Raw genomic sequence first — 13,413 nt, forward strand, 5'->3', positions numbered from 1 at the left:
CGTAGTTTAGTGCCTTCGTTGGCGTCCCTCGGATTGCGTGATCGACATGTTCGCACCTCCGTAGTGCGGTGATGCACCTGCGGCCAGGAGTCGTGTGCGTTTGTCACTGGCTGGTTGACGATCGTTGACGGATACTAGAATCGTCGTGTGACCGTGTTGTGTGCGCGTTGCGAACCGACGAATCTTGGATGCGTCACGTTCAGGACACTCGACAAGGTCTAGCGGAACGACCTTGAGGCCTAACCGACTCGAAGAGAACGACCTAACTCGCACCGTCGCGAAATCAAGAAAATAAACAAGGATCACGAGAAAGCGAATCGCGTAATCGACTCTCCTCCTCGGGGTGTGCTCGCCTCGCCGAATTCGAGGTCGCGTGGGCGACTTTCGACTTCTCAATGTTCATCTTCGCGCCACGTGACAATATGTCGACGTCTCGTCAGGGATCGACGAGCCGGCGAAATCGATATGCGCGATCCTCGACTACCACCAGCGTCACACAGATGCTCAGCGACTCGTGCTCGAGTCTCCTGCAGCGACTGACCACCAAGGTACGGGGTACGTCCACGCTGAACGACAACGTTGGTTCCAGCATCAACCTGGCCAACACCAAGTCTCGGATAGAGGACAAGTACTCAACAATCCTAGACAAGTACTCCAGGAAGAAACGTCACGAACGCGCCGAGCACCCGTCTACGGACTACAGACGCACTCGTGAGCGGGACCACAGCTACTTCCGGCGGGAAGACAGCCCGTTCGTGCGTGACGAGAAGACTCTGGAGCCCTCGATGACTCGCACGGTGGTCAAGAGTCCCACCAGCGTGTTGCTGTCCGAGAAAGCGTACCCCTACGTTAAGTCCTCTGCCGTGAAGGACTTCAAGCGCGAGAAGACACCCGGCTATCATCGGACCGACAGACACGGCCTTGCGAACTCCGAGACCTATCGCAGGTACGGCAGACACAAGTCTGGCCATGCGGAAACTCGTACTCGGAAGGTTAGACCGTACAGAAACGGCAAGAGCGAGCAACTGGAGAGCTCGTCGACGGCGCTGAGACTTGCACGACCCATGAAGCTAACCACCAAAGAGACGAACGACGATGTCGACCCTGATAAGACGCCGACCGGTAGCGTGATCAGGGATACCAACGTGGTACAGAATGCTGACTCGGAGGACTCTGATCCCGCGATCTCGGAGAGGGCCGCGAAACGGAAGGAGATACAGAGTCTGATCCTGAAGTACGCCGCCATGGAGGAGACGTACAGTCAGCTGGCCGCCGGTGGCCAGGTGAAGATGCGGCCCAGCACCACGGACATTATCGCCAGCAAGTATAGGAAAGGCAGCCAGCAAGGCGAGCGTAAAGACGCGTCGAAGAACGCGCCGAGTGTCGTTAACAACTCGGACACGATCCACCACGCGATTGTAAGTTGTCGAACCGCGCGCAATAATGCCTTCCTGTCGCCTGTGAACGCCAACGAGTGTTGTTTCGTTGAGCAGAGCGTGCCCGTTGCTGCTGCTGTTGTTGCTGAAACCCTTGCCTACTCCTCACGCGTGCCTGGTTTTGCGTCCGCTCGTTAACTGTCCTCTGTCTCACCTGGCTGACCGTGGCCGTGCCTCTTGCCGCGTACCAGAATTAATCATCAAGATGTGTTTGTTTGTATGGAGTCCAATGTGGACACCTTGGATTTTGTGTCTTGAACGCTGGGGATGATTCATGCGTACCCGAGAGTTCAGGTTTTTTAGTGCTGGGAACGTGTTTCCCAAGGTGTAGGGGAGATATGCAGTGCTTCGAAGGATGTTCGGTTTCATAAACATTTGGAGGGAAACACTTTGGGGTTTGATACACGATGGTGAGTTGTAGATAACTTAGAAGTTGCTGAGTTGAATTATGTATCGAACGCAGAGATTTTGCCATGTTTTTGTGTATGATGGGAGACATTGTAGGACTCGCTGGAAAAATGGCGATGTAAGGCTGGAAATTGCTTGTATTTGTGGTTGATACGTTTTGAGATCTAGAATTTTGCAGATTGTCTAGGAATTTTCAAACTTGGGAATTTCTAAATTTGCAAATTTAGGAATTTAGGAATTTAAGATGGGGGTTGTGTGATATGAGAATTTAGAGATTTGTAGTTTTGTAAATTTGAGAGTTGGGGATTTAAGAATTTAGAAATTTCGAGGTAAACATCTAGGGATTTAGGAATACAAGAAGTTGAAGATTTGAGGGATTAGTTTGGGACTTCAGAGATTACAGATTTAGGTATTGAGAAATTTCAAGTGCCACCTTTTTACATTTTTTTGCTCTCTTAGCCCTTTCAGGGTCCTATAGCGAGACTACTCTATAATATGCACAAGTTATAAACTAATTTATACTTGATACAATGTTTTTAATTCAAATATTTGACCACACAAAAATGGTTCTAATAAAAAATCAGTATTCATACACACAGTCTTCAATATCAATAATTTTAATCAATTCATCAAATCTATCAATATGAATAAATTAATAATAACCATTAGATTAATTCAATTAAAATATACAACATGAAATACATATTTTATCAACCACTTTTACATAAATTACGACAATGAAGTTAATACATATTATTCTTTTTTTATAAATCAATTAATATCAACATAATAAACCAAACAAATGTATAATGGAAACTTTTGCATACTCCCAAGTACATAAAAACAATTCTGTAAATAATAAGCGAATTTCTGATAAATAATAAATTGCAGAAAACACGCGTTACTGATGCCGAACATCTTTCAAAACACTGCGCTATTATATCTTTTAATAAAGTATAAATATACCGATTTGAAGACCAATCTAAAATAATCGCACGTTGGCCCAGTGTCAAAGATCCGTTGAACGAGCAATTATTCACGCAGTATCGTTTATTTAGTTTACCAACAACGATACCGGACATCTTTCGAGGCGCCATTGTAACACGAGAGTTTCGTACCCATATTTAAAATTAATTTCTTCCGTTGTTTTCTTTACTAAAAAAATTCATTGAAGCCAATTGAAAGAGTACCGTGGTCCTGTCCTTTTTTCTCCCACGAACTGTCCTGTTTAAATTCGTTCGAACGAAATCGATCACGAAACATCAGATCGTTTCGCGTTGATAAAAAAAAGGTAGGCTCGAAGTGTCGATCGATGCCGCGCTGTTCGGATGCGTCACGACGATCTATCAATCGATCGGTCGTCGTGAAGCGTCCACCTGGCGCAATCACGTAAGTACTTGAAGTTTCTGCAAACGGTTGACAATTAACAAAACACAGAGAAAAAAAATAACCTCTCCGAGCGTGTTAGAGAACTAGTAATACATAACGAACACTCTCGAAAGAAGCTGTCCGATTGTATTTTTCCAGCGATCGATTTTCCGCTGAAAATTGTTCAGGTTTGCACGTGACAAACGCGTCATTCACATACACGCGTATCGATGTTTAAATGTCTGACATGGGACGGTTTCTTCGAGACAGTACGAAGCTAATTTTAACATGAGTATACGTCTCTGCAATAAAAAGTAACGGGTCTAGGAAAAAGAGAACAGTAAATAACCGAAAAACATGCAAATGAGGTTAAGAATACGAGAGATAACGCTAATATATAATAATCGTAATTGTACATATATATATAAAAAAAAAGATCTGAAAAAAAAAAGAATGTTCGCTTTGTGCCGATGGTAAAATTCGTAACCGCAACTTTCTGACTTGGCAAACCATTTTGCCCTCTCCCCTTTCTCTCTGATTGTTGGGTTACCATCTCCGTTGTAATGGAATGGAATGGAATGGAATTGGATATGGCACACGGATTGGTCACTATGGTCGACTGGGCGCTCGGATCGGGTGGTTCTCTCTCTCTCGATGATGATGATGACCGATGACCGATGATGATGATGTATCCCCCCACTTCCTCCCCACCGACACAATCGTACGTTCGTCCGTGCTTACACACGTCCTCTCTACCGCGTGTTACACGGGTCTCCGCCCTCGTGGTGGTGGTGGATGATGGATGACGGTGTGTTGGCGATCGGTTGACTCGACGGCCCTGGATGATGTGGACCCACCTGTTTCACCACGACCCAATGGATCACGGCTGACGACGACATCGCTACTCTCGGTGGTCATCGCAACGACGCGAACGCTTGTCTCTGTCTGGTGAATCGACCGACGACCTACGGTGGGGAACGTTCTCTGGTCGGGGTCTCCATCGTGATACCAAAACACACGGGGGAACCGATCGTCGGACCACCAAACTCTCGGTGCGCTACCAACACTGATTGGGGCTCCTCTCTTGGTACGCGCCGCTGTTACCGATTTCCGCCGGCCCATATCTAGAGCCCACGACCGCCCTCCGTCGAGGACGACGAAGACGGCCACCTTGTTTACCAATCCGGCGACATCCTGGCAAATAGATGTTCGTGAATACGTGAATACACTCATTGTAGTATATTTAAGCAAGCCTCAGATCGATTGGTCGATCGATCGATCGGATCGGTTACCCACGGTATCTGCCCATCGTCTCTCTTTGCCTCTGCTCACCCTTTGCCCCGCATTTTTCACTCTCTCTCTCTTCCTCTCCTCTTTCTCTCTTTTAGCACCTTTCTTTCTTTCTTCACCTGTATCTAGTTGGAGCTTTCATATTTATCTAGTTTGATACCTTCAGAATATCTGTCCTATTCTACATTATGTTTCTCATTTGTTTTAGATAAAGTAGATCATTCTTCTACTCGAAGCAGTGGTTGAAAACGGTTGAGCGGAAATAGCGGTTTCTAGCTGGAATGATCGAAATTATTATTGGAAACGTGTGATGTTCGAACACAGTTTCAGGAATCTGTTATTGAAATAATATTCCAGGACATACTGTTTCAAGAAACGGATATCAGAACTGGTGAAATTTTCAAGAACTTTAGTTTGGACCAAATAATAGAACTGCGAGGAATATAAAATTTTAACAATCAAATTTGCTGAATCAAAATAAATAGAACTGTGGAAATAATGTTCAAGAGCCAAGACCGAGATCTTCTTTTGAAATCATGTTCAAGAACACGTAGTTTCAAAAGAGAACACGGTATCATAAAATTCGTAAAATGTTATTTAAGAATTATTATGTTTGATGGAGCAAAACATTAAAATAATATACAAGAACATCGTCGTTATAATTATAGAAATGATAAAGATTTTTTTGGACCAAGACAGAGATCATATCTATGATAAGGTTTAAGAACATAGTTTCTAAAACTATAACAAACATCATAATTTCAACAGATTTAGTTCTTGAGACTGCATGTTCTTGAGCCTTATCTCAAACTGTTGAATCAAAACTACTGTCATAATTATTAAAATGATGTTCAAGTACATGCAGTTTGAAGAATTAAATTTAACATTTATGATATTTGCGCAGTTGGTTCTTGAATATTATTTCAAATAGTGTTCGAGGATATATAGTTTTATGGACCAGTACCAATATACCTATTGAAATAATGTTCAGAGGACAGTCACAACCAAATGAACATAATTGTTACAATATAGTTCAAGAATTCTGATATAACTGTTAAAACAATGTCCACATACTAATTCAAAAACAACCGCTCTCGTAATCGTTTTCAATCTCTGTTAATCCTCTTCAAATCAGAAAACCGAAATATTTCTCAACATTGTGCAATACTGTGCACCTACTTCTCCATCAACAGTGTCATTAAAAAACTCTTTACCTTTAAACAAACTCCATTAACAGCTAACTTTCAAAATTTGATTTTAGAGATAACTTCCTCTCTGTACGAAACTTGGACTGCTTTCTTCTTCACACGAAGTCCAAGTTCCTAACTCTTGTCTAGTTTCTCTTGATCCAGAAACGTCCCATGATACTCCTACTATCATCGAGAATGAAAGCAAAAATAGAGAGACAGAGAGACGAAGGAAGCAGCAGAGACAAAGAGAGACTACGCTTGCGCTATTTCCTCGATACGTCTTCTTCGGGATGACGTGCTCCTCTCTGTTCAAACGGGCACACGAGGACATTCGACATTCGCTCTCATTAATCCTGATGGTTCTTTTTGTTCATTGTTTGAGAATGTTATTAGAAATTCAACCGTGTCAAGGATCATGCCACGGGACTTGATTGTCAATGTTTCATGTCCTCCGATCGCCGATTTTACGGTTAGGGTACCTCGGCCTTTAGGAGAGCAGCAGTTCCGATCGATAACAGAGCTCTAACGATACCGTTTTTTTCACTTGAATCATACATCCGTTCACAACGTACGGCGTATTGAACACGACCGACTAAACGTCCATCTTGAAGCACGTCCATGTTGCTCCTTCTTCGGGAGACTTCATTTTGTAGTCCTGGATTATTTAGTTGAGTTACAAATTTGTACGGACAATTTGATCGGACGGATCAGGTGAAGTTCATTAGTTCAGTATTTCATTGTTTGCTTCACCTGGTCAACCATGAAGAGTTTCTGATGCAGCAACATGGACGATCTTCGGTGTACGCGAGGTCTTCGCTCCACCCGGACACTTATCTATCTTTTTACGTTGCAGATAAAGTACTGGCCACCCTAGGAGAGGGTACTTTTGGAAAAGTTGTCAAGGTTAAGGACTTGCAAATGTAAGTGGCAGCTCACGTAACTACTACGTAGGTAATTCTACCTCGAGTCTGCGGCGCTCTCACTTTTTTTCTACCCCCATGCTTCACACCTCTCGTTGTCCACGTTTCCTCGCACCATCTTGCTCTTTCTCTGTCTCTCTGCCTTTCTATCCAACCGAAGACACAACACGATATCCCGAGTCATAGCAGGGTCAGAAATAGCCGTGCCGCACTGTCACAAAATGACGCGCAAGTAGTCGCAATAATAGGATGGCCTTGCACTTTGTTTTACTGGCCAGCCAGGCATCCTCGACGAGCGTCTCGGGCAAATTAAATCCACGCAAAATATCGCGCTCGAAATCGAACGACCGGAGAGACATCTCCGTCGTTTCCTCTTCGGTTTAAAGAGAAATAGCGCCCCGCTTGGTACGCTCGCATCCTAACGTTGACACACGATGCTTCCCGCCATGTGGAATTGTCGAACTTGGCCGTCCCCTGGACGCGCAACAACGTATGCTAATAACAGTATAATGACGTTTGCAGGGATCACGTGATGGCTCTGAAAATCATCAAGAACGTAGAAAAGTATAGGGAAGCAGCGAAGCTCGAAATAAACGCCTTAGAGAAAATTGCGACCAAGGATCCGGAAGGCCAACAGTTAGTATTCGTCACTGCCATTTTGTGGAATATGCTATCCAGTTTCATTATTGGAATCATGTATGATAGTGATGGGCTAATTAAGTGGCAGAAGAATTCGCAAGCATCAGTTTGCATGTCATTTGATCAAGTGTGCGAGAGAGAACTCGCCATGATTCAATTCTACGCGATGCAATTTGACCCGACTAAATTCGACGCAGTTCTGCTTAATGTAATTTAACTGTGATTCAATTCGTCCTGATTTAATTTAGCATTATTCAATTCACCAAATTTGAACTCTACGTAACTCAACTTGACATTTGATCCGATTCGACTTTTAATTGCTGTAATCCATAAGTACTGCAATTACTGTTTATCAGTACCACTATCTGTATTTAATAGACCATCACTGTACTCTATAATGTCAAACTTCATCCACCTAACACTTTATTATATTTCAGCTTGTGCGTGAAGATGCTCGACTGGTTCAATTATCACGGGCACATGTGCATCGCCTTCGAAATGCTAGGCCTTAGCGTGTTTGATTTCTTGGTACGTAATTCATACGTGGAGCAACAAATTCACAAATCCACATACAACACTACAACTGTTGGACATTTGCAGAGAGATAACAACTACCAACCTTATCCACTGGAACACGTGAGGCACATTGGGTATCAGTTGTGTTACGCCGTCAAATTCCTACACGACAACAAACTCACGCACACAGATCTGAAACCCGAAAATATATTATTCGTAGATTCCGATTACGAGAGCATATATAACAACAAAAAGGTGAGGCACGATGAGCTTGTTCGTGTGTAAATCATACTTATTGTTCATCCGATAATTTTATGCAAGATACACAATTAAGTATTATGCTCTGAAGTGTTTCAAAGAAGTTTCTTCTATTTAAGCGAAAGGATATTAGGCGCGTGAAACGAACGGACATAAGGCTGATCGATTTCGGCAGTGCCACGTTCGACCACGAGCATCACAGTACGATCGTTAGCACAAGACATTACAGGGCACCCGAAGTAATTTTAGGTAAGTTATATTGCGTATGACGTGTTATATTGCGACATTCGATCCACTGATTCATTATGTTTGTATAGAATTAGGATGGTCACAGCCTTGTGACGTGTGGTCGATTGGCTGCATCCTCTTCGAACTGTACCTGGGTATTACTCTGTTTCAAACACACGACAACCGCGAGCACTTAGCAATGATGGAGCGTATACTTGGCACGATTCCACATCGTATGGCTCGCAAGACTAAGACTAAGTATTTCTATCACGGGAAATTGGACTGGGATGAAAAGAGTTCGGCCGGCCGATACGTGCGTGACAATTGTAAACCTTTACACGTAAGTAATCGTTGCAAACGATCACATTATATAACCGCTTAAAGACACATTTGTATTTCATATATCTACTTTATATTTGAGCTCTTATAGCTGACGAAATGTTTGAATTAAACTTTTTAGAGAAAGTTAAGTGCCTATGCTATAAAAGAATAATTCATATATGTGTTAGAATCAGAGGCGTATATGTTAATTCCTAGATTACCATACTTCTAGACTTATACCTCCAGTAATTAATGTAATTTTTTTTCTGTTTTTATATAGCGTTGTATGTTATCGGACGATGAGGAGCATCGGCAGTTATTCGACCTCATTCAGAAAATGTTAGAATACGAACCTTCTCAGAGGATAGTACTAAAGGACGCATTGGCACATCCCTTCTTCGACGCGTTACCAGCACATCAAAGATTGCCGGACCTACGTGCAGCTGGTGATTCTCAACAATCTCACGAGCGATCGCATTCTCTTTCTCGATGAAGCTAGGAAAGGGACCGACTTCCATACTGGACAGACACTCCACTATCAACGACACTACTGCCCTACGTAACGATTCTGATATCCTTGAGCCTCACAAGACTGCGTCTTTTGCGTGGTAACAAAATTCGATGACGTCGACGCGAATTATAACGAGATAAAATTGAAGTGAAACGATTGAAATAAAGAGGCTCGAAATTTTTAGTAGGAAATGTTAATTAAATCGAATGACAACGACACCGGTGATGTCGATTAAATCGCAAGTAATCGTATTGTTTATCGATAAACGTAAAATAAAGAATGAAAAAAGCAGTAGTGCAATGGTGCTGTGGAACTTGGACTTAACAAAATATGTCGTGGCGGATGATACCTACATCTCCGAATCAGGATATAAGAGAAATCATCGATACTCTCGTCTCGTCGTTTAAAGACGACGAAATTGGTAGACGGCCAAACTATACTTGACATAGTCCTTGTTACTGGCATGCAAAACGTGCCAGTGTGTCTGCTCAGTGTAGCGTAACAGAGTCCCATCATTGTAAACATTTTCTAAACGCTCTTCTGTACATTTTATCCTTTTAATTTTATTACGATGTTATCATGCAACAAAGTTTGGAGTAAAGGAAGAGGTCGCAGTTTATACTCTGTTTGTTATAGATTGATGACCATGGCGTGTTTAATAGTAAGAATCAGACTTAGCGAGTAAGACAAGTAAATATTATTGCGTACGTGTTGACATTAATTAAGATTAACAATGGGGAGAAAGTGAGAGCGAGAAAGGGAGGGAGTGCGTGTGAGGAATTCAATGGACGTCAGTTTGATCGTCGTGAAGTACACGTGTTAACGTTGTCGGAAAACCATAATACGTATGTGGTTATTTTTAGAAAAAATGCTAACATGTTTTGTTTTCCGAAACTCTGGAGGAAGATAATGCGAAGCTGTTTCTTTTTTTTTTCTTTTTTTAGTTCGGCGTAGAACTGAATTTCGTTGTATTGTCTCACGAGGTCGCAGACAATCACGTGTGCTTTCAGTTTCATCAGCAATCTACGAGATGAATAGAAAGAAAGTGTGAGACGAATTTGAATTTCTGAGTAACCAATACACATGGGTTCACGCGTGTATTGCCTGTATCTGTGAAAAGTGCGAGCTTACGTACATAAAGGACGTCTCTGCTTTTTACTTCGTTCAATAGAGAAACACCTTTAAATTATAAAAACTCCATCACTTATGTGCGTCTTGTTTGTCCTTTTTCGGTTCTTATTAAATATACCAACGCGACGAAAGTTTAAAAAAATGTCTGGCTGCTCGTGCAAAGAAAAAAAATGTGTCCTGAGCACTGTGAGGAATGCTGTTTCGAGTAGCAATAAACACATTTCTTTCAAATAATCATTTGAAAATGTTTATTCGTTGAATCATTCATTAAACTTATCATACCCAATAATTTAAAACGGTCGGTAGTGATAAATTTATACAGTTCGAAATTAAATCGTGTTCCTGGTCGAATTAGATATCTATACACTCATATACACGGACACTCATGCTAATTATTCACATTCGTACAAAGATTTAAAATAGTTATATGGAGACCTGCTCAACGGACTTTTACGATACCATGCCAAATAAGAAAAAAAGGTAAGTAAACGCGGGTCGCGTACATATTCATACGCGACATCATATTCGCGTTTTATCAAAGCTTTGCTTGTAAAGATGATAGTATAAAACAATTTATGCTTTAGGCCACTGATAAACTGGAGGTACTGATGGTGTGTAACAGGGATCATATAGTTGGTCTTTAATGAATTGCTTGTAATCCTTAGGCTCTGGATGAACTGTTGCAAGACCTAAACAAAAAGAAGTAAACGTTTATATTATACAATAATTGATTAGAGCGACAACTGTGCACACTGAAATACTTGATATCATTTTCAGAAAACATTTTCTTACATTTTTTATAACCGTATTTCATGACTGCCGTGGCTATCGTTAACGAGCACTTCTGGATGTCTTGTAATGGTGGATACAGGTTTCCACTCTCTAGATCTTCTTCGGAAACCATTTCAGCTAATGTTTCAGCAGCAATGAGGAATGTCTCTTCCGGAATTGTTTTCATACCACTACATATTACACCCAACGCTACTCCAGGGAAAATATAACTGTTGTTTCCTTGACCAGGAGTGAAAGTTTTGCCTTCATACGTTACTGGATCGAACGGTGATCCACTAGCGAATATACATTTTCCCTAGAAATATAAAAATGATCAAATTTTAATATCTCTTAGTCAATCAGTAGACTACCGATACACTTTAGTATAGTACTTGAGTAATCCTCAGGAGTACAACTCCCTATTTTAAAAGTTTTACACATACCTTTGTAGCAACATAAGCTTGTTCGGCAGTACATTCTGCCTTACTCGTTGGATTGCTGAGAGCAAAGATTACAGGTCTTTCATTGTTCTTTGCCATTTCTTCCAGTATTTCAGTGGTAAAAGCACCGCCAACTGCAGCAGCACCGATAAGAACCGTAGGTTTCGCGATTTTTACCACCTCCAACAAAGTGTTAATTGGCTTATGATCTCGAGCGAACTCCAATTTGTGCTCCGTTAGTCCACCACTTGGACGATTCTTGACTATTAAACCTTTCGAATCAACCATCCAGATTTTTTTCCTAGCTTCCTCCTGGTTAACACCTTCCTCCTCCATGGCCATGACGCACAAATTTGCGATACCTAAGGAAGCCTAGAGAAAACCAATTCAATTATAATTGACTGTAACAAATATTGTATGTGGACTAGATTATTAATTTACCTCTCCAGCTCCTTGAAAGACGATTACATTATCTGACAACTTTGTATGCGTAACTCGAAGAGATGCCACTAAACCGGCAACAGCGACAGAAGCGGTTCCTTGGATATCATCATTGAAAGTACAATATTGATTCTGATATTTAATAAGAAGGTTGAACGCATTAGTGTTTCCGAAATCTTCAAACTGTATCAAAACATTCTGTCCATATCTTCTGACGGCCGCAGTCATGAATTCTTCCAGGAACTCATCATATTCTTTACCAGTGACGCGTTTATGTTTATGGCCGATGTACAGTGGATCATCCAACAAGGACTGAAAAATGATATCATATTTTAGAATATATTCAAGACTAATGTTTGATGATTTAAAATTAATCATACCTGAGTATTAGTACCAACGTCCAGAGTGATAGGCAAACATTGTTGTGGTTTGATACCAGCCAGTGCAGTGTACAAGGACAATTTGCCAACAGGGATTCCCATTCCATAAGCACCCAGATCACCAAGTCCAAGAATTCTCTCACCATCAGTGACAACTATAGCTCGTACATCGTGTTCAGGCCAGTTTTTCAGGATATCGTACACGTAACCTTTGTCGTGTATACTTATAAACAAACCACGGGGTCTTCTGTAGATTAGGCCAAACTTCTGACAAGCTAGACCCACTGTTGGTGTGTATACCAGAGGCATCATTTTTGCTACATCCTCACCCAACAGGCGGTAGAAGAGCTTTTCGTTTCTGTCCTGTAATGTGCATGAAATTAATGAAATGGGTTACTTTAAATTATTAGATTTGAAAATTTAGATTCCTTAAAATTATCAGAGCCAATTGAAACACTTCAGGTATTTAATTTATTAAATGAAACTTGTGAAAGAATATAAGAAAAATTGAGTTTATGTGATGTATCATACCAGCAAGCCAATGAGATAGATGTATTTTGAGAGGTCATCTTGATAGCGATCCAGATTTAGTTTACATTGTTCCAGTTGCTCTTCCTGAGTTTTCACCACTGGTGGTAGAAGTCCATGAATACCCAACACTTGCCTTTCTTCAAGGCTAAATGCTAGACCCTGAAATAAAATATTCCCTTTAATGTAACAAGAAAAGTTTTGTCAAGTAATAATTGTATAACAGATTATAGAAATTGTAATTATAACTTAAATATCAAATAATTCATAAGTGAATTATTAGTATAAATTAATACTATAAGTATATACTTTACAATTAATATTTTTGACTGTAAAACTACAGTTTATGAAAATTGGTGAATAAAAAATAATTGTATATAAATGTTGATTAGGGTACTTGTTGCTAAGAAGTGGAATTATTTCCTTCAACAAAAAAAAACTAAATCAATATATTTATTCAGTGACATATGAATGCAACAAATAACCATGAATCATGCCAAGACCTTGACAAGAATTATTTGATTGCTCTCTGAATTGGGTTAACGAGAGAATTCCTGTGCTGGTGAACGTGAGTGAAAGGCGATCAGCTGTTTATAAGTATGACAATTAGTTTCTTAAGGATATAACTTTCAAAGAA

General features: G+C 40.9%; 2 protein-coding genes across 8 annotated transcripts in view; one reads left to right on the plus strand and one right to left on the minus strand.

The window, feature by feature from the left end:
* Doa (CDC like kinase darkener of apricot) lies at positions 1 to 10,450 on the plus strand. 5 transcript variants are annotated; one of them, XM_076538977.1, is made up of 10 exons: positions 1 to 1,418; positions 4,341 to 4,419; positions 6,546 to 6,612; positions 7,135 to 7,248; positions 7,689 to 7,779; positions 7,852 to 8,022; positions 8,127 to 8,274; positions 8,343 to 8,593; positions 8,855 to 9,020; positions 9,722 to 10,450. In XM_076538977.1, the coding sequence occupies exons 1-10, from the start codon at positions 396 to 398 to the stop codon at positions 9,724 to 9,726; spliced, it is 2,115 nt and encodes a 704-aa protein (XP_076395092.1). In that variant the 5' UTR covers positions 1 to 395; the 3' UTR covers positions 9,727 to 10,450. The 5 variants fall into 5 exon arrangements, 4 of the variants coding, with proteins under 4 accessions (XP_076395092.1, XP_076395089.1, XP_076395090.1 ...); XR_013040312.1 differs by having other exon boundaries at positions 6 to 1,418; positions 7,689 to 8,022; positions 8,145 to 8,274; positions 8,855 to 9,930; positions 10,030 to 10,450; XM_076538975.1 differs by having other exon boundaries at positions 7 to 1,418; positions 8,855 to 10,450.
* Men (NADP-dependent malic enzyme) overlaps positions 7,851 to 13,413 on the minus strand; it is a 19,224-nt gene continuing 13,661 nt past the window's right edge. For all 3 annotated transcript variants that reach the window (XM_012293124.2, XM_012293125.2, XM_003706688.3), the window contains 6 exons: positions 12,780 to 12,938; positions 12,249 to 12,611; positions 11,869 to 12,180; positions 11,431 to 11,799; positions 11,009 to 11,303; positions 7,851 to 10,905 (listed from right to left, as the gene is read on the minus strand). In XM_012293124.2, the coding sequence (XP_012148514.1) occupies positions 10,790 to 10,905; positions 11,009 to 11,303; positions 11,431 to 11,799; positions 11,869 to 12,180; positions 12,249 to 12,611; positions 12,780 to 12,938 (1,614 nt within the window). In that variant the 3' untranslated portion in view covers positions 7,851 to 10,789. The remainder of the gene's footprint in view (positions 10,906 to 11,008; positions 11,304 to 11,430; positions 11,800 to 11,868; positions 12,181 to 12,248; positions 12,612 to 12,779; positions 12,939 to 13,413) is intronic.

The sequence above is a fragment of the Megachile rotundata genome, chromosome 13 (assembly GCF_050947335.1).
Source record: "Megachile rotundata isolate GNS110a chromosome 13, iyMegRotu1, whole genome shotgun sequence".
Classification (NCBI taxonomy): Eukaryota; Metazoa; Arthropoda; class Insecta; order Hymenoptera; family Megachilidae; genus Megachile; species Megachile rotundata.

What these genes read in the sequence shown, in the direction of transcription:
- Doa (XM_076538974.1), top strand. Translation starts at nt 396, where the DNA reads ATGTTCATCTTCGCGCCACGTGACAATATGTCGACGTCTCGTCAGGGA. An exon ending in ACACGATCCACCACGCGATT is followed by an intron (nt 1,419 to 4,340) that starts GTAAGTTGTCGA and finishes GCCCATATCTAG; the next exon opens with AGCCCACGACCGCCCTCCGT. An exon ending in AAGGATCCGGAAGGCCAACA is followed by an intron (nt 7,249 to 7,688) that starts GTTAGTATTCGT and finishes ATTATATTTCAG; the next exon opens with CTTGTGCGTGAAGATGCTCG.